Genomic DNA, 26109 nt, shown 5'->3' with positions numbered 1-26109 from the left:
TAACAGACGCTATTTCCATAAGACTTTCTTTATTTTTTTTTGCCATAGAACGTTGAACGCAGGGTCTCTGGGGTCATTTGCCACAAGAACATACTGACTAGAACTTATATTGCTCATTCCCATGTTGTGTCCAGCAACTAACTATCCGTCTAATTATAACACTGCCTATTGTGTTTTTTGTTTTGTTTTTAACTAAATGTGACTCGTCAGGTGTGGCATGGCCGCACAATAACTTGATGGGCTAATAGTAGCATAAAGCCCTTCATAAACTAGGGTATGACATTTAATATGTGCAACAAAGTGTCTGTGACTCTCTGCAAAAGTCATGTTTGTCAGGCAATACAAATATACCATAGAAGCTTGTTTGAGCTGAAACACATTGTTGATATTTTTTTAATTATTATGACTGGAAGCTAATCTAGGACTCCTTAGACCTAGGACTCACTCCAGCAGCGAGACACCGATGATTATATCACACCGAAGTTGCAGTGCAACGCTCTGCAGCAGTTATTGTGCATCCAGCTTTCCATGTCCCATGCTGTTATCAACAACCCAACTTTACATATACATCCACACTCAAGAGCATATGGCTGCCATATGTAGCCACTGTAGATATACAGCTGCTGGAAAACAGTCCCATACACCTTATATGTAAGATGGGCTATTGCAGAATAACCATATTACTTCTACTAACGTACAAAGTAATTTAACAAAACTACACCAGCATACATCCCTTTCTTTGTCTCAAAATATCTCCCAACTTGATCTATCCACGCTGCCAAAGATCTGCACCTCAATCCACACTCATTACTTGCTCCCAATTTCGGTTACAGGACTTTTTTAGGGGAAGGTATCAACTCTGTGGAATACCCTCTCTTGTACAACAACAAGACTTCCCCCTAGCCTTATCTATTCCAACCTGATTACCCCCTCTACACAGTTCACTCAAAATGTACATTATTTTTCTATGCTCAATTCTGAACCAATAGTTTCCTCCATACAGTCCAGTCCAAAAACCTACAGGTAAGTTATTTGGGTTCTGATATAATGGACCCTAGTGTTTGTGAGTATGGTAGAGAATTTAGACTGTAAGCCCCAATGGAGCAGGGACTGATGTGGATGATTCCATAGAATAGCAGCTGAGCACAGCCAAAATGGCTGCCTCACCCTCTGCAACAATTTATATTGCTGTAAATAAAGAATTATTATTATTATTGTTATTATTATTTTCCCGATAGATTGTAAGCTTGCAAGCAGGGCCCTCTTACCTCTTTGTCTGTTTGTTAATACCCAGTCTAGTTTTATTACTCTGCTGTACCCAGAGAGTATGCTGTCTGTTTTAATGCTTCAAATGCTTACATTGATATAAAATAGTGTAAATGATATGGGAAACAGGACCACAAATGACCTTCATCTAGGGTATTCCGGTTTAGTGGCAAGGTTTATTTTCTATTAGGATTTGAGGACTAATGAACTGTCACCTCAGGGAGTGAGCTCCTAGCTCTTGGTAGTCCCGGGTATCTAGTGATCCAGGCCAACTAAGATAAGGGACTGGATAATATGATTTCTGCACTTATCACCTACTGAAAAAAGACAATTAACTCCTCCTTACATATATAATGGACCTATAACTCTATCAAAAGAGCCAGTTTATCTGCAGGTGCACATCTTATACCTCTATAGGTGTAACTGCATGAACACAAACAACAACCTGCAGTTGTTTGAGGCTGCAAACTTGGCACATGATCTATTACCAATAATTGAACACAGTTAGAGCCTCCTTCTACATATAGAAAAGTGTTAGAATGAAGTGAGCAAGTAGTTTCATGTGTAGGGAAGTCACATTTTTTTCCCTTCATATAATCATTATAATAGAACAAAGCTTTTCTAATAACTGGGAGGCGGATAGATTATTATACAGACTTGGACTTCTGAACTGTCCAAAAGAGATGTAAAAGGGCAAACCTCTAACGCCCTGATTCATATTTGGATGCAAATCCATTTGTGTGCTGTATCCTGCGTGAAATAGTTCTGCCTCATCGTACAAAACGGACCTTAAGCCAGTGAACGTAATTGCAGCTGATTCAAGTGCTGGGTTTTTCGGAAATATGCTTGATTTCAGCTGTATCACTTGCAAAAGCTACAGGGCTGAGTGACATGGTATAGGCTTTGTATTAAAACTACACATATGTGTGCCACTAGCTAGCACCAAACGTGCATGCAAGATAGACTTTAAAAATGCATTGTATGTAAAGTATGCATTAAAATTTATGTATTTAATGTAAAAAAATTGCAAAGAAAATATTTTTTTTAAAATCCATACTTCTATTAATGAATATACTGTTAAGATTTGTTCATTTAGTATATCTATAATATAAATGCTTAGTGGCGTGTGTTAGTCTGTCTGTGTGTGTGTGTGTGTGTGTGTAAAAAATAAAACCGAGCTGCAGCGCCACCTGCTGGGCGGAGTTATACACTGACCTTCTAAATTCTTAGTGTGTGTGGAAAAAAAAATTCAGAAAGGGCTGAAACTTGGTATACTAAGATGTTTTTAATTTGTTAATTGTTAAAAGTGTTTATAAAGATTTTAAAAAAATATATATATATTTCTTGAAGGAGAAGTGACAGTTGGGAGTGGTTGGTGTTTGCCGGGGGTGACAGTGGGGAGTGGTTGGTGGTTGCCGGGGGTGACAGAGTGAGAGGAGTGTGATACTCAGGACCGCTGAGAGAGATCCCTGTGTCTGGATAGACATCTGGATAGATGTGGCGATGAAAATGAAGGATGAGGTGATGGAGAAGAATGATGAGGTGGTGACATGTGGACAAAACCACGTTAAAAAAGGGCGCTTACGTCGGGAAGTAACGCTCTTCCCCTAAGGAGGCCTGGGCTATGGCCCAAATGCATGACAAGAACCTTTTTAACACCTTAAGTAGCTTGATTTGACTAGAATGCATGAGTATCATGCACGGGTTAACTTGTATATATATATATATGTGCTGATGTGACCTTTTATTGAACAGACACTGCAGTCTGTTTTAGGTGTCTATGTACAGAAGTACTGTTTAGGCACAGTATACTTACACCCAGATTCAAATCGAAATGTATATTGAGATACGTTTGAATTTAAACAGTGGCAGAACTACGGCCAAGTTTCGTGCTCTTTTTTTTAAAACGCAACTTGCGCTCAAGTTAAAGATTCCCAGGAAAAGAATTTCATTTCATGTGCATGAAGAACACAAGGGTTTTTAAGTGTCAAAAATATTAGCATATCAACAAGTACATCTTGGCAGGCAAGCCCTTCTTTTCTTGCATCTAACACTTGCTCAGCTCACAGAGGCGCCTTTGTTTAGAGCTGCTGGTAGGAGAACTGGGGAAGAAAGTGAGGAAAAGAAATTGCTAGCTAAGAACTTGTAGGGATATACATTTACATTAATAAGAATCGGCAGATATACTGTGTTTGGAAAGAACAACCCTGTGAAAGAGGGAGATTTGAAGGAGAAAGAAAACTGTAAGGGGGGTAAGTGTGAGGGAGGGATGTAAAAAAACAAAACGACCTAAAACAAAAAGAAACGGAAAGAGAATAGTGATGTGGAGTTACCACAGGGGAAGAACCTCCCGTGCTCCTACAATAGCATAAGTAACTACAACTAGAGGGTAAGAGGGTGATGTGTGGAGCCAGGGAGGGAGTGTGTATGTGTGTGACCTGTGACCCGCAGTAATCTGCTGCAGGAATGACAGGCATTCAGCTGAGCAGGAACAGTGGAGCCCTGGCTGCATCAGGCTGCGGACATACTGCAGGGCACGAGTCAGAGGGGACAGCACAGCTCACTCCAGCGGAGGAGAGGAAATGAAACCCTGGGATTATTTTTGCTGGGAATGCACGGCCAACGGAGCCTGAGAGCTGCATGATTGTTGGACAAAGGGCCCGTCTTGGAAGTTAAGCAATGGGCCAGACCTCCGTATCAACTCTGTCTCAGCAGGCTAGCAGTGGTGAGTATCAAACATGTGAGCTGCAGGGACCATTACTTTCCATTGTGTGCATACCATTAGTATGTGTGTGTATTCTTCCTTGTGGAATTATATAGTACATGCAGCAGCTGTGCGTGTAGTTAACAACTAAGCAAACCTCCAGTCTGCCCCGCTTGTAACTGGTACCATGTGTGGTGGAGAGAGAGCCTAGTACGTATACAGCTCACCGTTACACAACTCAGTGTGTTGTACTGGGCTTCCTGTGTATGAGCAAGCTCTATGTGTGCACATCATACAGTGAGATTAGTGTCAGCAGATTGGTGGGTGAGCAGGGTAGGAGTTCAGTTTGTGCCCTGTTTGCCCATGACCCAGCGCATCCCTATTGATCCATCCCTATTGATCTCGTGTGTACAAATCAATGATAAGCACTGATAAGACCTGCTTATACATAGTGCTGTTGGAGGATGGAGAGTATATACAGTATTTGTAGAAATATATGCCTCAGACTATGGGTTCTGACTTTTCTGTCAATAATGTATGCTGTATAGTTGGGTGGGGACCTGTTAATATATGTCTGGCAATATCAAGTTAAGGTGACGAGAGAACCATTACCATTCTATTGTTTATTTCCAGTGAAGAAACTGTTATTTATATGTAATATGTTCATCTTCATATAAATTGTTAAGTTATTGTGTGCTGTGGAGCAATTGCTTGCTTTCATGCACAAAAATAAAACTCATTGTATTATGGACAGACAAGAGATTTCCTGTCAAAATGATTGTTTGCTGACACACACAATATTTCAATAGATGACGTTTGTAAAACTTTTTAGTGGTGTAGGAGGTGCAGATTAATCCTTGCTTTGTATGTCAAGTGAAATTGAGTCATTCAGTCTCAGGGCAGATTGCAGATCAAATCCATAGTGTTATTTTAGAAAATAAGGAGTCTAAAAAGAGGGTGTAAGATTTTGTACCTTTCTCTACAATGAAAGTTTTTTTTAAAAAACCTAACTAATTATTTGTATTTGTTGCCTATATGCATTCATGTGAAATAATGTGCTCTATGGAAACAATTGTTAACATATAAATTTTCCACTAATCAGACATTGCTCTCCACTGGTACATTTCCTGTCCAATATAGATTGCGACATTGATATTGAACAGATCTGTCTCTGTGAACGCGCTCAGACATTCTTTTAGTTAAAGGACAATGTATTATCTTTTGATGTTTTTTTTTGCAATATAAAAAGAAAGGATGTGCCCTATTGGCACTGAAATAAACAACAAAGAGAAAAAGTGTATTTGTGTGCTTTGATCACTTAAGTATTGTGAAATATTTATGACAGCACTTTACTAAAGTTGCCAAACAGCATATTGTGAGCACCTTCTTACAACTGATTGCTAAGGCTACTCTGAAACTATCTTCTAAAGAAAGACATGGTAATTCACTACTTTTCACTTCTTTTTTTTTTTTTTTTTATATATTTTTTAATATTTTTGAGTGCTAATGCATGTAATAGACCAATATGGTTATTTGTTTGGTACTTGTTAATTATATGGATTCCACTTGATTCCGCCAACCTCCTAGTCCACTAAGGATTCTGTTATCTTGAGCGGGCAGTGCTTTCTTTGCTGAATTCGCTCATTCCCCAAGAACCCAGCTGCTGGCTGTACCCAGAACAGCGTGGCAAGAGACATAGGTGGATATCATGAACAGGCAGAGAGGGCAGGTGAGACACAAGAGGCTGGCGAGGCTGGTCTTTGTTTGTGAGAACAGCATAGGTGACAGAGAGGGATGGCTTGGGGGACAGAGCAAGGTCTGGGTGACACAGAGATGGTGAGAACACACTGATAACCGAAATGACAGGTGGGTGGAGTCAGGTGGTCGTAAAATTAACAAGTACCATTTTTTTAAAATGAAAATAAATGATATCTCTCTGTTTGATAATCTCTCTGGCAATGTGTAAATGATATTACCTGCAGCTTGTATGTGCTGTGTATAAATGCTTGCATCCACTGTCACATCACCTGTCCATCATTAGCAAGTTTGTAATCTAAGGTGCTAATAGTTCTTCACACTTTGGTTTTCTAATCTGTTGATGTAAGGGCCGTCTTGTGTGCAAAATGTGTGCAAGTTCACCCTCTAAAAAGATCAGTTGTCTGTATCCTGGCTTTGTAATTCATGAGAATTGTATTAGTTGTATCGTTGTATCATTGCTCAGTACTTTTGTTATATGAAGGCTAGTACATTACAGTGTAATTCATGTTTGTGTCTAGTGGTTGGCTGTTTCTCAAACCTCAGTCCCCTAGCAGTGCATGTTTTCCATGTGACAAGGGAAATAATCTGTGTCGGTCAGTACAGAATACACCTGTGCTAAAGCAAGAAGATATGGAAAGTATGCACTGGTATGGCCAGCTTTAAGAAACACTGGGCTAAGGTAGTAGTGTACGGCTGATGTGCTGGCAGAATTAACTTTTACACTAATTTTAAATACCTAACTTTCTTCATTAAATACTTGTCGATTGATTGTTGTAAAACTATATATATTATTTTATATTTTCAAAATACCATAACAAGTATCTCAAAGTCAAGAAATTGCTATATGTTCCTCTGAAAGGCAATCAAATAGGTCATTAACAAAATTCAATGCTTGATTTTTGCCCTACTTGGAGTGCTTAGCATTTGAAGAGGAAAGGATTTCTCAGCTATATCAGCAAATGATTTTGCAGAAGTTACTGTGGGACCGCAATTAGCTTTCATGAGATCATAATTCACAGTATTGTTTTACACTTCTGTAACAAATGACATGTCTAATTCATCACTAAGACATAAGAATTCAAAGGACATATATATGGTAAATGACTAGCAAAACGTAAAACGATGATGATAAAAAAAATAGCTCAGGTTATGCCCTGTTTGTTAACATTTTATTTTTAAACAAGATTTGAGTTGTACAGCCGTTAAGATGCATGATGTCTGGGTATAAACATATAGGCTGGCAAGAAATGTCACTTACTCTGTTTGAATAAAAGGAATCATAATAAGTATAGGGTCACTATGTGTGCCTTATTTCATATTTAATTCAACCAACACAGATTGTTTTATCCTACCAGGATCCACTGTTATAAGGGGAGAGCAAAATATGGAATAAATCCATCAGATTCTAAGTTTTCACAATTTTTCTGCTGCTTTTGCTAAACGTCAACTCGTGGGCATAACCAGAAGTGGACATGAATGTACCTCTCTGACTATATAAAATGCATGCTTGGACATAACAATATCCTGGTGTATGCTTTTTACTTATTAGAAGCCTGAACTATTTGCGTGCTAAACAATATGTGGTTGCAGATTTTCTTTTTTTTTTTATTTTTTTAAACGATATCACTGCCTTTTGAACATGGTTCTATAAAGCTTCTTATGTTATCTAACTATGCTGTATAACAGTCGTAAAGGGGATTAAAACATTGTACACTAGCCTAGTTTTCCATTGTTTCCTCAACTACGCTTGAATTCAGTAAAACTGATCTTTTCAGTATAATATGGTAATCATGGGCCTGATTCATTAAGGCATGCAAAACAAACGTAAATTGTGTTTTGTTTTTTTGTTTTTTAAATGCACGTAATCCAGGCCTACGCCTGTCCATATTCAACTACAAGTGGACCTGAAGATATATCTGTTGTTTAATATGGATCTAGGTGAGCACTGCTTTGATCGACACAATACACTGCAGGATACGCCCATTACATATATGGAATTTAAAGTCCCAAAAGAGCGCAAGAGAAACAAATAAAAAGTATTCAAGTATTGTCATCTGTTAATAATATAGTCATAAATAAAAAAAACATAAATATTTTTTTTCCTATCCCCTATAAAACATTTATCAGTATATTATTAATGTCTACAGTACATAAAATGTCTTTTTTACAGTTGCTCCTAATTGCCAGCACATGTTCCAGCATGTATACATGACAGTCATCGCTATCACTCGGCACTTACACGTGCCCTGTAGCTGGTGCCGGAACTTACCTCTTTAAGCCCCTTCATTTTTTTGTAGCCCTCTCTTTCTGTCCCCCTCATTTTTCGGTATTTCTCTCTTTCTGTCCCCCTCATTTTTCGGTATTTCTCTCTTTCTGTCCCCCTCATTTTTCGGTATTTCTCTCTTTCTGTCCCCCTCATTTTGTTTGTAGCCCTCTCTTTCTGCCCCCCTCGTTTTTTTGTAGCCCTATTTCTGCCCCCCTCGTTTTTTTGTAACCCTCTCCTTCTGCGCTCCTCCCCCCACTTTCTGTAGTCTGTTCTTGCCTTCCATGCTTCTTTTCTCGCTTCTCTGCTTGTTTGATTGCGGCTCCTCTCGTCACGACGCTGCCGGAGCCGGAAGCCAGCACAGGACACACACTACGATGCAGTGCTGCACTGCAGTAGCACCGCAAAGAAAAAAAAAATTATAGAAGTCCACGTGGACTTCTAACATCAAATGTTCAAAAGTTAATTTTAAAACTTCGAAAATTCGTCGAAAAAAGGTGGCGGATCTCCGTTCCAGTGCGTTCTATGACAAAAAAAAGCACTGGGTGTAAGTGATATGACAGAGAAACATGTACCTTTGAGATGCCCAAAGCTTGAATCAGACGCTGCTGTGTGTGCTCTGCCTTGGTAATAGTGACATTTTTATTTTTTGCTAAATAATTTATAATATGGTGTCTAATTAAAAGGTGTTTCATTTTTGGTGTTCTGCAAGGTTCAATATAGAATTATCTTTGGTGATAATGTACAAATGAAAGGGGTATGTGGTATGTGGCATTTATTAAAACTGATGCAGAAAAAGGTGATGTTGCTCATAGCAACTCATCCGAATCTAAATCTTGAATGTTCAATACATAAAAACACGTTTGTTAATTATTTTAGCTCAGGCCATTAATGTTTTTGTCTTTGTGAATATGTCTGCAATATAGCACTGTGACTTCCATATATATCCATATTCAATAGCCTTGTGCTATGTGAGATGAGCCACCTGGCCATTCTATATATAAACACGACCGATGTGAAGGGCACCACATACATTGCATAGTCAGCATGAAAATCTGCTTACCTGGACAATTAAGATGATTTATTTTCTTCTATTTACAAAAGATTCTGAATTGAAAAAATATCAGAGTTACGTTTAGTACTCTGTAAGACACTTTACACCTGGGGGCCAATAACACACAAACAGTGTCCATGGTGTGTTTCACAGTGTGCACTTTTTGGATGTGAGACAACTCTTAAAGCAGCGATGTCTGGTATCCAGAGATTGCCCCCTGTTCACAGCAAATGCCCATATGTACAGACAGGGGCTAGCTATCTGCCAAATTTTAGCCTGTGTGAGGGGGCGGTGGTTTGCGATACTCAACTCAGCACTCTATTAGGAACATGTTAAAGGAATAAAAATGCAATTAGCTCACTATGGGACTGGCCCAGGGAGCAAATGTCAAGCTGTAACACTTGACACTTGTTCAGCCATTATATACCCTGAGTGCTTCAGTTATTTGGTGTTTATCATTGCAAATGACCTGCTTTTCAGATAAGTTGTGATTTGATCAGACTGAGTTATTTAAATGACAGCATTTAAGCTGTAGCTAGGTATGCTGTCAGCTGATTAGTGGACAAGTCAACTTTAAGGGGGAATTCAATTAGTCGTGGTGTTCCTCAGAACATCGCAGCTCCGCATTTTTACCGTTACTATGGTAAAATCTCTGCTCATTTTATTAATCAGCAGAGATTTCTGTAAAAATCTTGCGTATACAATGTTCTCCACTTTTTCAAACCCACAACTTGATAAATTTACACCAGAGAGTTAGGGGCCTATTTAAGTAGCACCGCATATTATGAAAGATACTTTTCAATGCTCATCGCATAGATGATGATTGAAAAATATCTCATATTTATTAAAAAAATCAACACAGGAGCAGCCGTTTTGAAGTGTATCAATTACCTTACATATCTTCTTCTCTTGCGGTCCTTTTGCGATGTATTTTCCGACTTGATTGAATCCCTGTGCGCATGCGCCAGCCGAAAAGCTCGGACATATGCACAGAGAAACCTACTATACTGCAGTAAAATAAGTGGATTCATGTGACAGGGAGGGATCACATGATCCCTCCACACATGCGCTGTGCAGCTTTGCTCTTCGGAGCGGAGCTGTCTTCAGCAAAAGTTTTCAATTATGCTAATGTACGCCAGCTTGAGCTGCCATACATTGAGCTGGCGTACATTAACATGAATGAAAACTTAATTTCAGTCATTGGTAAATATCGTTACTGAGCACTTCCCATAGAGACGTTTGAAAGCATGTATGGACTGTTTAAAAAAACGTGCAGTCAGCTTGCAAAGTGCACATAATGAGTTGCCAGAGGGATCATAATTCCCTATGACAACTGCTACTGTCATTTAAATCTAAATGCTCTGAAAATTCTGAATCTATAATTTTTAGTGCATTTGAGGTTGGGATCACTAATTCATCTTATTGAAGCATTCTGCGATGTATCACAAGCAATCTGCTCATGGGCGGTTTTTCAAAATATTTTTGATGTGAACGAGCCTTTAGTCCATTTCCACACTAGGGTGGGTGTGTGTGCCTGTGAAACATTGTGTATATATGCCACGCTGAAGTCCTGACAGCCCCTGGCCCTAGTGGATTTTCAATGGTTACTTGCATTTTTGTCTATTTTAATTCTTTTTATCTAGAGATTCCAAGACAACAAGACAGGCTTGTTGAAACTCATAAAAAAGTGTGAAAATTGGTTTGGTCATGAGAGGGATTTGAAGAGAACTCTGAATATGTTAAGATCAATTGAGATTTTTAAAAATGGGCAGCGTGTGTGGAGGTTGCGTGAGATGGCTGACTGGACAAGTCACAAACTGCAGCTACACTAATGACAGCTGGTGAGAATAAGGGACTGCGTGTTCCATGGTCATTAGCCTTAGGCTAGGTACACACTGGAGAATTTTCCTACCGTAGTGTTATCTGCAACGACTTTACCTTTGACCGAAGGTCCGATCGCTCGGACGATTAATGCGTACACACTAGTCACGTTTTAGATGATTAACGAAAGACTGACTGCTCGGGCAGCGACTTTTCACCGCTATATTGTCGTGAGCAAAGATTATAATTTTGTATACACTGAAACGACTTCTGAAGTCCATGTAACGATACCCCCAAGAAATTTAAATAAGGGGTAGAGCATGTTCAATAGTAACCACCCCAAACCTTATAAAAAGCGAAGGTAACACGTTTTCTTCATACATTCGTTAGCAGGTGTACAGTGTACGTTTGTTCGCAACCGCACATAAACAATTTTTTTTACTAATATGTAATTGTTGAAGAACAACAAGTAACTAATCTTTTTCTGCTCACTGTGACAAGAAGACTGCAAGTACAGACCGAAAGGGAAAGAAGGGGAAAGGATAGATCTTGTTGGACCAAATAGTGGTTCAAGAGGAGACTCATTCTCTTATTATCTGTGCATTTTACAAATATATACATTAACAAGTAAATAAAGGTTCCATTATAAAACATGTTGAATGTACATGTAAAGGGTTACAGAATACAGGCGCAAGATGCAGTACCATTTACACAGGTACTAATATGCAACCAGATGTATATAAAATGCACATCTATAGGAAACACAAAAACATGTTGTATACAAAAATGTATATAATTATGCAGGCAGACAAATGTAATACACATAATTTGCATTTTTATTAATGTGTGTTGAGTGTACAAGAAAGTGACAAATAGCTATAATTAAGGAGGCAGACATAAGCAATACACATATAAAAAAAAAAAACGTTTCATTTATATGACACTACACTGACAGTTTATAATTAAAATGGCAGACATATGCTGTACGCATTAATGCAATAGGCACCTGCTATTGCTTTACAGCTAGAAGCACCCAATTACCAAATAAGTAACATGCGGACACCACACCATATGGGATTGGTACAGGCTCGAAGAACTATCAGCAGTTGCTCGTGGATCGATTGGAAACTTATACACACTACATAATCATTAGGTGGATTGGTTGGAAAATATAAAACAGTGTGACCAACCAAATGAGTCGACAAGCGACATTTTGGAACAAGTTTCGACCATCGTGTCACTATACACACTAACCTGACTTCCGACCAAACAGTCTTATGTTGGCTGATTTGCTTGATTATTGGACGAAAATGCCCCAGTGTGTACCCAGCCTTGCTAATGTGCAGTCCTGTGCAAAGTTTGCACAGTGAAAACCATTGGTAATATGTAGGATCTTCTCAGGGTCATAACTAGGTCTGTGCGATAGGGGCGACCGCTCAGGATGCAACGCTCAAGGGGGGCATAGTTTATGAATATTTTAGGTTTGTTTGGTTAAAATTAAGAGCTAGGGGGGCAGCATTTTTTTTTTCTCGCCCCATTTGTTAAAATTTTAAGTTTTGGCTCTGGATCTTGTACACTACATATAGACTGACTAAGGTAAAATAATGAACAGTCCTCTGCTACATTGTCTTCTGCTACAGGGTTGTACCAACTTAAGATGGCCATACACATTAAAATCCTAACTTAAGGTATGACGCATCAGATTATAGGGGAATCAAAATGGGAGTGAATAATGATGGGTTAAATCAAGTCGGATGTATGTGTCTGAATCGATCAATAATGCGATGCAGAATGGTAGTAAATTTTAATCTAAAATGTTTGAATTTGCAAAAGAAGCCTAACCATGTTCTAATGTGTGAAGAGATCATCCATTCATTTTCTTTTATGGTCAATATTTTTTATTAGAAGTTTAGGATTATGAAGGAATGGGGTACAGAAAAAAAGGGGGAGTTAGAAAGGGGGGTACATAGTGGGGAGCAGAAGTAACAGTATATACCTAGCCATTAAACATCGTCTTAATTACAGAGTAATAAACGCATTGTAGGAGTCCATAGTTATATAGTACAGTTATGGAGTTTGTCAGGGACTAAAGGTACAGCTACCAAATCGGGGGAGGAGGGCTCGGGGATCTCTGGGGGACTATGAGCGAGATCATCCATTCTTAACCTGATCATTTTTCCAAGATCTAAAACAACAAAAAAAAAGTTCAAAAATGTGATCACAACTTGAATGCTGTAATTGAAAATGTATCCAATTATACATAAAATGAATAGTTGGAGCTAAAATATGATAATTTGTTATGTCTATGACCAGCTTTAGTCTTGTGCTATTTCCTCCCCCCTATATCCTAATATATGGAATGTTTTCGCATCAAACAATCTGTAATCAGGGGCAGCAACATTTCCACTCTCCTAATGTAATTGTTTCGCACAACACACAATTGAGGACTAACAATATTTATTTGTTTTGAACATAGTGGTAAAACAATGCAGTAGTGCTTATTATATACAGTAGTTTTAAATGTGTTGTCCAGATCACAGGTCCCGGTATTACAACATCGCGCACCCAATAGGGGTGATTCCTGATGTTACTGTACGGTAATGATACTTTACACGCGCAGCCGCGAATCCTAATTGAATATGTCCCTCTGAGTCTTTGGTTAATATTTCATTTAACCTTAGATGTGCAAGCAGTGTAGTAGCTCCTGTTCATTTCATCAACTGCAAATATGATACAATAAAAGGGAAAATAAAGGCTACTTACGAACAGGTAATATTCACTTGGCACATTATTATTTTTTATTAAAATGTACATTTCTGTTTTGCAAATTGAATAAGCGGATATGTAATCTGCTAGAAGACAGAATCAGAATTATTTGATTCCATGTTCAGTTATCAGCTTTAAGGTATTTCTGTCTTCTCATTATAGAACACTTTACCTTCTAATCAGACAATGTAAGACATCATTGAAGAACGGGTAAAGGATGATGGCACCTTACAATTATCCTAAAAAGTAATTTTAGTACCACGATCTGTGACCAATATATATATACAAGAATGGAGATTCATAGGGTACATTAGATTCTGGGTCAAACTGTAGCATGATAATGTACACCGGGCTTTAAAAGCCATTCATTACTGTTAAGCTAACCCAGATTTCTACCCTACTAAATCAAGTTTTAGTAATCCGAGTGGATTGTGTTTTGATGTGGCAGGACTGGGTGAAAAAATTTTTTAGACCCACACTCATTGCTCATAAATAAGTATTCCCTCAAACTCCTGCATGCAGCAGAAAGTCTATTTTTATAGATATTGGATGACCCTGTTTAGAGCGTGTGACTATTTGTGGTTTCAGTAATGTCCAGCTAATCATAGTGACACTTCAGGTTTAGTTCAGTGTCTTGCTCTACTGGTTAATAATAATAATAATAATAATAATAATAATAATAATAAAAAAATCAACACCATGAAACACTCAAAAACAAATCTGATACCCTTCTAGTAATTAGTACATTCAAATGTGCAGATGGGCCTTTCAATTGTCTCATGAAGCAAGCTCTGCTGCAGTGATGATTCAGCCTTGTGAAATGGTGATAACTGAAATGTGATTTGCATGAAACTACTTTCATGTCACATCCACCAAAGCGTGTTTTATAGGAAAAAACTATTGATGTCACTTTGAAGTATAGACAAAACAATCTTTAATTGGATATGGTTAGGAAGGTTGAACCATCTTGTCATACTAAAAAGACTACCTCCAGTATAGATTTTTGTAGATAGTATTAACGTAAGTGCCTTATACGTAGTTGACAGTGGACAGTACTGGTTGTAAAAAGGAAAACTGGATCGATACTGTCAGTACGTCATAATTTCCGGAATTTAATGGACTTCATTTGCAAACCACTACTGTATAACAAGAGTTTTGCAATAACTCTAGTACATAATAAAATTGTATTTGTGGACTGTCTGGTTGATTTTGAGTTGAATGTTAAAGTTTCCTATCTGCGTGTGAGCAAATATACGTCTGCACACTTGCTTTTTCATTTTAAGTCATGTGCAGCCTTAAATCTAGTGTATAGATATGTCCAAAGCAAATTATCACCAACTCAAGAATCTGACTTGTGAAGATGCAGAATTTATGCTAGGTAAGGTACATATTTCATAGGTATGTATAACCCAAAATAGGGTTGTGCTTGCCCATACTGCACTGCACAGTGAATGTACCAGATCTACCTCTTGAAGTAAAAGGGTCACAAGTGTTGGATAAACGCAGTTCAGAATACTAGCACAAGTAGCTCAAATGCTCTTGCATCAAACTGAAATCCATCTATTATTACAGGACAGTGCCTGGATCTGTGCTGAAAAGAAATTGCGTAGCTTTAGTGTTCACAAATCTTCTGTGGTGTGAAAACGGATCTTTTAAATGAAGGGGACGTTTCGCCATTGCAGGATAGGTGCATTGATGTCCAAAAATGAGGATCAAGATATTGATATGTTCGCTTTGCAGTGGAATGGAGGCTTGCAACACATATTGAATACAATGGATTGGATGCACAGATAGACAATGAACTTGCTCAATACGGCACACATTCAGTCATAAATAACACCAGACCTGCCACCTAAATCTCAGAGATACAACTGTACCCCTTAAAAAAGTCTTCTTTCAAAGTACCTAAAATGTTTTTTGAAACAACTGTAAATGTTCTTCCCTGTGCTAAATATAGTTAATACAGTCACTTAACACTTGATTTTAATTATTGATATTTGGTTGGAATATATTGAAATATCAAATTAGTGGTTCCGTGATTTAGTGATAAGTTTTATTTCTGTATTTTATTTATTTAAATATTAATTTTAACAATGCTTTTCTAATGTATAATACTAGTTCTTTAAAATGTTATTAATTCTTAATTAAACAATGAGTTAATTTGCCATCTTAATTATGATTGCCAGGTATAGCTTCAGCTCAAGAATGTTGGAGGGTGCCTTCTCCCAACTGCAGATCTCTCTACAGGTGTTCTATAGGAGTTAGATCTGGACTCACTGCTGGGCATTTCAGAACAGACCAGTGTCTTGTCTTGAACCATTCATAGGTACTTATGTGTATTTTGGGGTCATTATACTGCTGGAAGAACTTTGCCAGAGACCCAGCTTTCTGACACTGGATTCAACAGTGCGCTCCAAAATGGCCTCTTAATGCCCAGGTTCTGTGATGCCATGTATATGTTCAAGACACACAGTGCCAGATGCAGCACAGCATCCACAAAACATCACTGAACCTCATCCATGTGCTTTACCAGAATGCTCAAGTTTGGTCTCGTCTGTCCACAGGACATTCACTGAGAAGGAATGTGGCTTGTTCAGGTGTGTTTTGGTAAATTCCAGACAGGCTTTCTTGTCTCTCTCTTTCTCTCTCAACAGTGTGGCCCTCCTGAGCCCCCTACCCTATAAGCCCCTTTCATTCAGTTGGTGATGCATGGTGTTGAAACAGTTGTACCTTGTGTCTGAAGGTCAGCTTCATTCTGCTTGGTAGGTGGTCGAGTTCCTTTCTCCACCGTTTCAACAATCCTACACCGCAATTTTCAATGAAGTTTTTCTTTCCATTGAGGTTGGTTCCAGTGCCATGGGCCGTAAACTTCCTAATAACATTACGTACGGTGGAAACAAGAACATCAAGGTTTCTGGAGATTGGTTTGTAGCCTTGAGATTGTCAGTGTTTGGCTACAATCTTCTATGGCTTTCTTTTCTCCATGGTCATTGCAGTACACACAGTGACACAGAACAGGAGAATGTGGTCCTTTTCAATACTCAATCTTGTTTTAATGAGTGATTTCTATATATTGCAGGCACCTGCTACTCTCCTTAGATGAGTTCAGTTCTAAAGTTAAGTAGAATCCCCTGCTTGAAATTAAGTTATTTCTAGCAACTTCTAGAAGGTGTGTTTTAAGGATTTCTGTATAGATTAAGCTACAGCTAAATACATTCTTCTGAGTTTTGTGTTTTATTCAATTTCAAACCAAAAAAATACATATGTGGATACTAAAATATTTTTAAATTTCAACAATTTTCTCAAAGGAATGCTGCATTATTAGGTAAAACTGTAAGAGTGCCAATATTTTTGCCCACATCTGTATCACAGCTTTGGTACTTCACTGAGGTATAATAACCTTCATTGATTGTTGGCACTTTTACTCCGGGGCTTACGCAAGTTTTTGTTTTTGTTCTTAACTGAGGATCATCATTCTTTATGTAAAGTTCATTATGTTTCATAATTCCAGGATGACACAAGCTACAAATATGACGGTTGGGGACCATTTCTCATGCTGTAGCCATCTGGCTGATCCATGACACCCTTTAAGTAAAAAGATAGCATAGACTGTTAGGAACCCCTCCAGCTGGCACAACACAACCCGGAATCTACTCTGCCAATCAGGTGTTCACTGAAGCCCCTGGTGGTGGGGACAGACTGGGCTGCAGACTGACAGAGGGTCGTGAAGTGTGTACTGGCTGGGGAGAACCCAGGCAAGCGGAGTGAAGTCCACGCAGAGGTCAAGGGCCGGCAGCAGGCAGCAATTCCAGTTAACAAGCTGGGGTCAGGGGTCACAAGCAGATAGCAGAAACCGTAAACAGGCCAGAGGTCAGGATCACAGGATACACAAGCGAAGTCCAATTCCAAGCCAAGGTTCATACACGGGAGATCAGCAGAAGTTTAGTAGACAGGAACGGGAACAAGCAGGTCAGCAGACTAGAGAGCAGAAGCTATAACCGGCAGTGAGGCTGCAGACCTCACTGCCTTAAATGTACAGGTGAGCCAATCAGAGCCTAGCTCTGCAACTTACTCCCAGGAGCTAACTAATAAAATAATTACAGCCTAATAGCCAGCAGGCTATTAGGTCCCTCTGCGCACGCGCCCGGCTGTCCCCTGTTGCCGGGACGCGGCGCTACACTGCAGGGCGTCCGCCCGTTGCCTTGGCAACGGTCGGGAGTTGGAGGGAAGTGACGTCCCGGTCTCCATGGCGACGGCCGGGACGCTGGGGCAGGCAGGAAGCGACCCGCGGCGGCTGTGTGTACCGCCGCGGCTCGTGACATAGACCAGGTATTTCAAGCTGGTGATTTGGGGCTACATGAGACTACCTCCCAGCTTGAATTTTGACCATTGTATATATTGCCTATTTTAGAGGAGCAGTACACAATGAAGCGGGACATACCTCCCAACTGTCCTAAGCGGGACAGTCACCCAAATTCAGGACTGTCCCACCAGATTCAGGACAGTTGGCAGGCTGTCCTGTTTTTTCCTACCTGTTCTTGTCAGTGTCAACACTTGTGTCTGCTGGTTTCTTTAGCTCATTTGCCGCTTGTCTGGATCCTGGAACATTGGAGGCCCTATTTGGAGAAAAAAAAATGGGTACATGAAATGAAGAAAACTCCAACCAATAACAGTATTCACATTTGATAAATAAACCTATGGTATATCCCTCCCTCCAAACAGACCCAGCAATACACTGGCCTCTTAACTCACACAAAATACACTGGCCTCTTCACTCACACAAAATACACTGGCCTCTTCACTCACACAAAATACACTGGCCTCTTCACTCACACAAAATACACTGGCCTCTACACTCACACAAAATACACTGGCCTCTACACTCACACAAAATACACTGGCCTCTTTACTCGCACAAAATACACTGGCCTCTTTACTCGCACAAAATACACTGGCCTCTTTACTCGCACAAAATACACTGGCCTCTTCACTCGCACAAAATACACTGGCTCCCACTCTCACTCACCAACATACACACACTAAATTAACACACTGATCCCCACTCTTAGACACACATGCTATGTTAGCACACTGGCACACACACTATAGCCTCCAGCACACACACACAATATTGACCTTTCCCCATAACTTACCTTATTCCCTCCGTGCGCAATGTCTTCAGCACTTCTCACATGGGACGGCACCTGTCATGTGGTGCACAGAAGATGATCACTTTGTAAACAAAGGGTAATCAGGAACAACTGGAACCTGAAGCCAAGCACTATCCTTAGGAAAGAAGAGTGTTGCTGAGACAATGAACAGATCTCAGCAGCAGGTTTAAATAGGATGTTCCAAACAACTATTGGCTGCACAGTTCATGTGATCACAGCTGCTGAATCTAGTTGGTCAGGAATGATCACCTGACTGCATCCAAGATGGTCACGCCCATGCAGCAGAACAAATAGTATGTGTTTGTTTACAAAGATGTGATGGACAGGAATGCTGAAGGCGACCAGGAGGGACCTGGGTAGCCATGATATGGTGGCTAAGTGGTTAGCACTTCTGCCGTACAGCACTGGGGTTATGAGTTCAATTCCAGACCATGGCCTTATCTGTGAGGAGTTTGTATGTTCTCCCCGTGTTTGCATTGGTTTTCTCCGGGTGCTCCGATTTCCTCCCACACTCCAAAAATATACTGGTAGGTTAATTGGCAGCTAACAAATTGATCCTAGTGTGTGTGTGTGTGTGTTAGTGTGTTAGTGTTAGGGAATTTAGACCATACTTACCAACTTGCTGCCATTGCCTTCCGGGAGGTGCCGTGGGGTGGAGTGGGGCGGGGCTCCAAAATTGAGTCATTGTGGACCCGGCCCCCGTGACGTAAATTTACAGTGGGGGGCGGGGCCGAATGCCACGATTCCCGGAGAGTCGCAGTATTTTGGCCCTAATTCTGCAGATGCAGGATTTTGCTATACTCTCCCGGGAGACTCACCCAAAATGTGGGAGTCTCCCAGACATTCCAGGAGAGTTGGCAAGTATGATTTAGACTGTAAGCCCCAATGGGGCAGGGACTGATAGCAGACACCTACTATTATTTTTACTGCTTGTTTGATTAGACTGTATCTGTCCATAGATCAGGCAGAAATTGTACTACTTATTGAAACTTTCAATTTACCCAATTTGCTCTATATATAAAAAGACACAGATTATGTGTTAAGGTGACTTTATTTTAGCCAGTTTTGTTCTTAATTTAACACAGTTGTAAAAGGAATCCAGTTTAAAGTCCACAGTATGACTTAAGTACTAAAGCTGACCACGTGGGCATTTAGACCAAATCTATTCTGAATCTGAGGGCCCAAAAGGACCTTCTTTTTGCTGCTAGCATTCATAATTGCTGAATTGTGTAGAGCTATTTGTCAGTAAATGACCATCAGTGCATGATCACACATATCTACCACACTGACTTTTGTGCTGTAATCCCTGGACAGATGGCGTGTGTTATCACTCGGGGCTTTCTTTTTTGACCACAAAACTGCATCTTAGCAATTCAGAATGCTAGCAACCAGGATAAAGTGAACTCATGCTATATACAATTTTATCATGATGTTGATTTGTAAACTTCCTCATACGCTGCATATATTTGGCAGAAAATTGTGCATGGTGAGAAAAGTGTATACAGATTTACTTACTGTTCTCTGTAATTTATACACTAGGTTAATATGTACAGTTAATTTTTCTCCACCCACAGTGCTAGTAAGGTTGCTCCTATGGCTATTGTTCCTTCATCCTCTTACAAAGTGATGTTGGCTGAGTGTGCACAGGGAAGGGCAGTGGCTAATACTTAATGTTTCCTGTCTCACATAGCGTTCTGTTCCCGGTGGTCCAGTTGGGAGGGGTTAAGGAAGTCCTCTTGGAATGACAATAATAAGCACAGATCCTTTGTTTTTTTGATGGTTGGCCTCCTGCCAGAATTCATAAACAGTTTCATTAATGAAGGGAGTTTAGTTCCTCAATGTATTGTGGCTTAAAGGTGAATTTTCACTTGCCTAATGCATGAGGCTAATTTGATTGCAGCCCAGTCGTCATGGAGCACTGCAGCCAGATTATTGTTGTAGTTCCTGCTGCAGTGCACACCTCCCAACTCAGGGAATTTTCTCACTAGGCACACTTCTCTAGTGCTGTAAGTACAAGTATTCCTTTGGTAGTGCAGAAGGGAGGTGGATGTTGCGTTAGTTTTTGATTTACGCAGTTTGGGTGGTTCTAAACTATCCTATAGTGTGATTGGATAAATATGGGCAGCACAGTCACTTACTGGTTAGCACTTCTGCCTCACAGCACTGGGCTCATGAGTTTGGTTCCTGACCATGGCCTTATCTGTGTGGAGATTGTATGTGCTCCCTGTGTTTGCGTGGTTTCCTCCGGGTGCAACATCTGACGAAAAGGTCTAAAAACACTGAAGTAACAAACTTTGCGAAAACCAATATTTGTGTCACACTCAAAACTTTTGGCCGTGTGCGTGTGTGTGCATATGTGTGTGTGAGTGTGTGTATATGTGTATATGTGTATATATATATATATATATATATATATATATATATATATATATATATATATATATATATATATATATTATATACACACACACACACACACACGGATATATATATAACAAAAGAAAAGCAGGGCGCCTCATGGTGTAGTATTATTAGGATAAAATTAGTGGTTTTGTATGATTATATGCGTACCAGATAAAGGCTTGGTCAAAGCTTATAACATGTGGACATCACATTGGTACACAGGATCCTCCGTCTGGATCTCACAGCATGTACAAAAATATGGAAATCGATAATAGTGCAGTATGTCATAAGACCACTTGTTCACCCAGTGCTGTAATTCACTGATCACCGTATTCAAGACATCAGTGGGTTAAACACACAAAGAATCCATGCTTGTGACACACCAGTTAGTATTACACATACCAGAAAAAAAGAGACATATATGCTTATCTGTAACTGGATGTCAGCGACAGGCTCCTGCATACAACTCCTCCTAAGTTACACTGAAAATATTGTTCTGTTTCTTAAGTCCACAATCCGATCTATCTTGAAGTCCGCCAAATCCTTTTCATCCAAAGCAATATCACCCCAGAAAGCAGGATTGGTGGTAATCCCAATAAATAATGACTAGTAAGTGGTGGAATATCTCCTCTGATGAAACTTAACCTTATGTCGGTTTTACGTAATGAAAAGGGTGTGGAGTTCCAAGTGTTGACCTGAACACTTGGAACTCCATCAATCCTTCTTTCTGGGGTGATATTGCTTTGGATGAAGAGGATTTGGCGAAATTCAAGATAGATCGGATAACCAACATAATGCCTTTGGAGTAAATTTGTTTGTGGAATATTTTAGTTTTAGTTTAGTTCTTTCCCACATGCTTGTATGGATTTGCTTTTGGCAGGAATTGGGCAACATGTGATAATCGTTGTCCATTAATTTGATTTTTGCTGCATCAAGTGATGCATTGTTTTTTTTATTTGAACTATATATGGATATATACACTAGGCAAATTGTATTATATATAATTATTATTTCTATGGGCATGATAACAATTTTTTTTTTAACTTGTATATGTGGTCAGTATGTATTAATTAACACCAGGTATGGCCTGGTTTTGTTGGGCAATGTGGGGCATTGTGGACATGGAGAGTGCTGTTCACTACATTTATTTTTTCCCATTTTGAGGAATTTATTGAGCACCCCACAAATTGAAAGAAGATATTTTTAATATACAGTATGTCTGTGAGTGTTAAATGAAACCCTGCTTTTATACTGTCCTGATTTTCAAATATTGGGAGGCATCTGTATGAACATCAAATATAGTTTTAAATAAGGCTACAGGATGAGCCATAGTTAAGGTTTTAAGAAGTTTTGAATGACCTGACCTGATATGTAAAATTTACACTTTTAAGCAGCTACTACAAAGGCTACCCTAGTAACTGAAAGGGAATTGCTGTTACCCAATGAAAATAAACACTAAGAGGATTAGTGATGTCTCCAGGAATTTGCTGAAGGTGCTATAATAGCAGATGTGTTGTGCTTTGCATGTGAAAAATCACGTGAATGTGCTTGGTGAAAAACAGAACTCAATTCCACTGTTGTGACTGTAACAAAACATATACATATATAATATAAAGACAGTTACCAGGATTGGTATTTAGATTGCTTATATTTTAAACATAGCTAATTTGTTTTAAAATGTTTAAATATAATCAAGTTTATATCACACTTACATTTAGCTTGTTGACACAGCTTGTTTTCAGTACTACAGGTTCAATTATTATCTAGAGTGTGCCTAAAGTTCAAACTTTAGGTCAGAATGTCATCTGGCTAGAAAGAACAATCAGATCAGATGTGTATTGCAGAAAAACAGAGTTATTAATGTGATATGTAAAACTTACGGGAAGGTCAAACCTAAGGTATAATTTAATGAGCACCATAAGCCATAAAACTATTGGTATTAATAAATCCCTGTAACTTTGTTCTTATAAAGGATATTTCCCCCGTTCCAAAGGATGTAGCCTCAAATATAGTAAAGCCCTACCTATGTGTATGCTTACAAATATATGTCAATGCACATAATAGCATTAAAAGAAATGTTTAGGAACTATGCCTGGATTGCCCAATTAATTTAGTGTACAAAATATTCATTCAGTACTATGCATAAATATTATGCCTTAAAATATGATACTATGTTTTTCACATATCATAACAGACTATGAAAAGTCAAGAGATAGCTTATATTTACATTCTGGAAATATTCTGCATGTGGAGATAGGAACAGCATAATTAGTTCTTGCTGTGTCCTAGTGAAATGTTTGCTATTCATTGTACAGTTTTCACAGAATAGTACAGGTATGGGGTCTATTATACAGAATGCTTAGGGACTAGACTTTTACAGATATGTTTTTTTTTGTCCATAATTTGGAGCACAATACCCAAAATATATTAAATTTCACTTAAAAATGACAGCTTCACCCTAGCATTCCCCACTCATTAAATTGTGTAATGTTGCACTTCACAGGGACTGTAACAAAATAGATATGGTAGTCTGGTCTCTGTGTATGATATATTCCACAATATTTTTTTTTATTTTTTTTTGTTTTTCTTTTTGGATCTTTATGATGGGTTTATATTTCAGCTACTTGACCTTAACTATGCCATGTTAACTCTGATTAACAGAGACCAAGGTTATTAATACAAATGGATTCTGTGGGTCATCTATTTGCGCTATATGTCCTATTGACATTTGTTCCATTTTTACCTGTATATAATAGTCATATAGATTATACATTCTTTTTTAATTGGATCAGTGAGCCCATGGCAAATGGGCTGCATAGCAACCGCATCCTTAATATGGCACAGTAGTTAAATTCTTGGGTACATGGGCTAGTGTTTTGTTTATTTGATATACATGAATACCATTTCTTCTTTCTAATCTTGAAGAACATAGGTGTCCTTACAAAAAAGGTTTTCTCAAGAGCGTTTAATTTAGTGTGTTATCACTGAATGTTTGCACATTTTCACATGACAAAAAAGGAGCATTTATACAAGAGCTATATTACAATTTTGTTATCGAATCCTAGGAAAAACCCTTGGAGCTAGAAAGGAAATTGCAGCCATAGGTCAATTAAAAGGCTATAGTCAGCCACGCCAACTTGTCATGTCATCTTTATTGGTTTCATTATTTCTGCCTATCTACAGGTCTTATTCTCAAATGAAACATTTGTAATGTGGTATAACAGGCCTCATGTATTTGACCAAAACAATTAAAACAACTGCTTCAGGAAGCAAAGAATATTTATTAAAATCAATGATTAAGCAACGATAACGAATGTTTTTTTTTTGGGTATTTTGAGGATGAATTTATTAGCGGCTCTGTTATCCAGGTAAAAGGTATTGTTGGCTACTATTTAACAAACAAAAAGTTACATATAAATATATATATTTTTTTTTTTATTGAGTATTTCTGTGTTGCTATGCACCAGTTTTTCAGTAGCTATGCTATGTAATTTAGGTGGAATAAAATCTAGGTGTGTTTGCTGTGATGGTCTGCTTTATCTTACACAGCCGCATACAAAATGTTATTAAACTTGCAGTATTTTAAAATATATGGCAGTGTAATTTCATCGGTGGCATAAACTCTTAAATTTCACGTTTTTGGTTTATTAATTTGTATATGCTGGTCCACTATATCTCCATGAGACACAATTAATATTAAGTCTTGCTCTGTTGATTTAACATGGGATCGTATTCAACTATAGTTTGGCAGATGCTGTTGTGCTCATGTGCTGCCTCTGCCAATTTGTATATCATGTTTTTGGGTACCTGGTGAAAACGAAAACCTCTGAAGCTTGTACAAGGATATTCTGTGTGAGTATGACCTATTCTAGACTGACATGAATGTACCTTGAACACTTCCAATGACCCCTATGATAAATAATATAAGTATACTTATTTATATATTATGCTGGATGGACTGGTTACTGTATTTTTGGTCAGTCCTGCCTTTGATGAAACTACTGGAATATTCTTACACTGTTTATTGAAAGAATCAGTGATCTCTTAGTTTAGAAGCATTGAAAAGCTGTGGTCAAGGACCACTAAATGCACACCTATCACAAGCTATCTCACCACAAGCAGATGCAGGTCCTTGGCTTAGCTGAGACTACCCATGCTATACAGAACACACTTGCAACAACTTATTGTTTTGCAGCACTGTAAAAGATGAAAGGCCACAGACTAATGCATAGTATGCACTACAGTGTTTTCAGTTGATTACCGGGCCAATCAAACAATAAACCGGTGTTCGACCCGATATCGCATTAGTGTGTACGCTGCAACGCTGAACAATTATTGTTCCAAGGCGCATCGTATCCTTTAATGTGATTTTTAAACTGGAATAGAAAATCTTGTTCAACGATGGAACGATGTAGTGCTATTCTGCAGTGTGTATGCACTCAGGACCCAGGGCCGTCTCTTCCATAGGGCACGATGGCAAGGTGCCCGGGGGCCCTGCAGCCCAGGGGGCCCGTCAGAGGCAGCTAAAAAAAAAAAGTTCCTGAAAGAAAGAAGACAATACTTACCTTGCTCTCAGCTGGCGATCCGGCTCCCTCCCTGGTCTCCTCCTCCGTGCTGCGCTCACAGTGCATGTCGGGCGTGACATCATCACGCCCGCCCGACATTCATTGCGGAGCGCAGCACGGAGGAGGAGACCAGGGAGGGAGCCGGATCGCCAGCTGAGAGCAAGGAAAGTATTGTCTTCTTCTTTTTTTCAGGAACTTTTTTCTCTCGCTGCCTCTGACGGGCCCCCTGGGTTGCAGGGCACATATATATAATCTTCTTTTTTTTTATATATATATATATATATATATATATATATATATATATATATATATATATATATATATATATATATATATAT

At 38.9% G+C, this 26109-nt stretch overlaps 1 protein-coding gene across 5 annotated transcripts in view; it reads left to right on the top strand.

The window, feature by feature from the left end:
• PHACTR2 (phosphatase and actin regulator 2) overlaps positions 1-26109 on the top strand; it is a 241551-nt gene that overhangs the window by 115851 nt on the left and 99591 nt on the right. Inside the window, exon 1 of one of the 5 annotated variants that reach the window (XM_075203221.1) lies at positions 3386-3991. The exons of the other annotated variants lie outside the window; for them this stretch is intronic. Within the exon in view, the coding sequence (XP_075059322.1) occupies positions 3946-3991 (46 nt within the window). The 5' untranslated portion in view covers positions 3386-3945. Of the gene's footprint in view, positions 1-3385; positions 3992-26109 lie in introns of those variants that run through there. 5 annotated transcript variants of the gene reach the window in all.

This window comes from Mixophyes fleayi, chromosome 3 (genome assembly GCF_038048845.1).
Source record: "Mixophyes fleayi isolate aMixFle1 chromosome 3, aMixFle1.hap1, whole genome shotgun sequence".
Taxonomy (NCBI): Eukaryota; Metazoa; Chordata; class Amphibia; order Anura; family Limnodynastidae; genus Mixophyes; species Mixophyes fleayi.
Note: the sequence above shows the minus strand (reverse complement) of the source record. Positions and strands in the feature narration are given on the sequence as shown.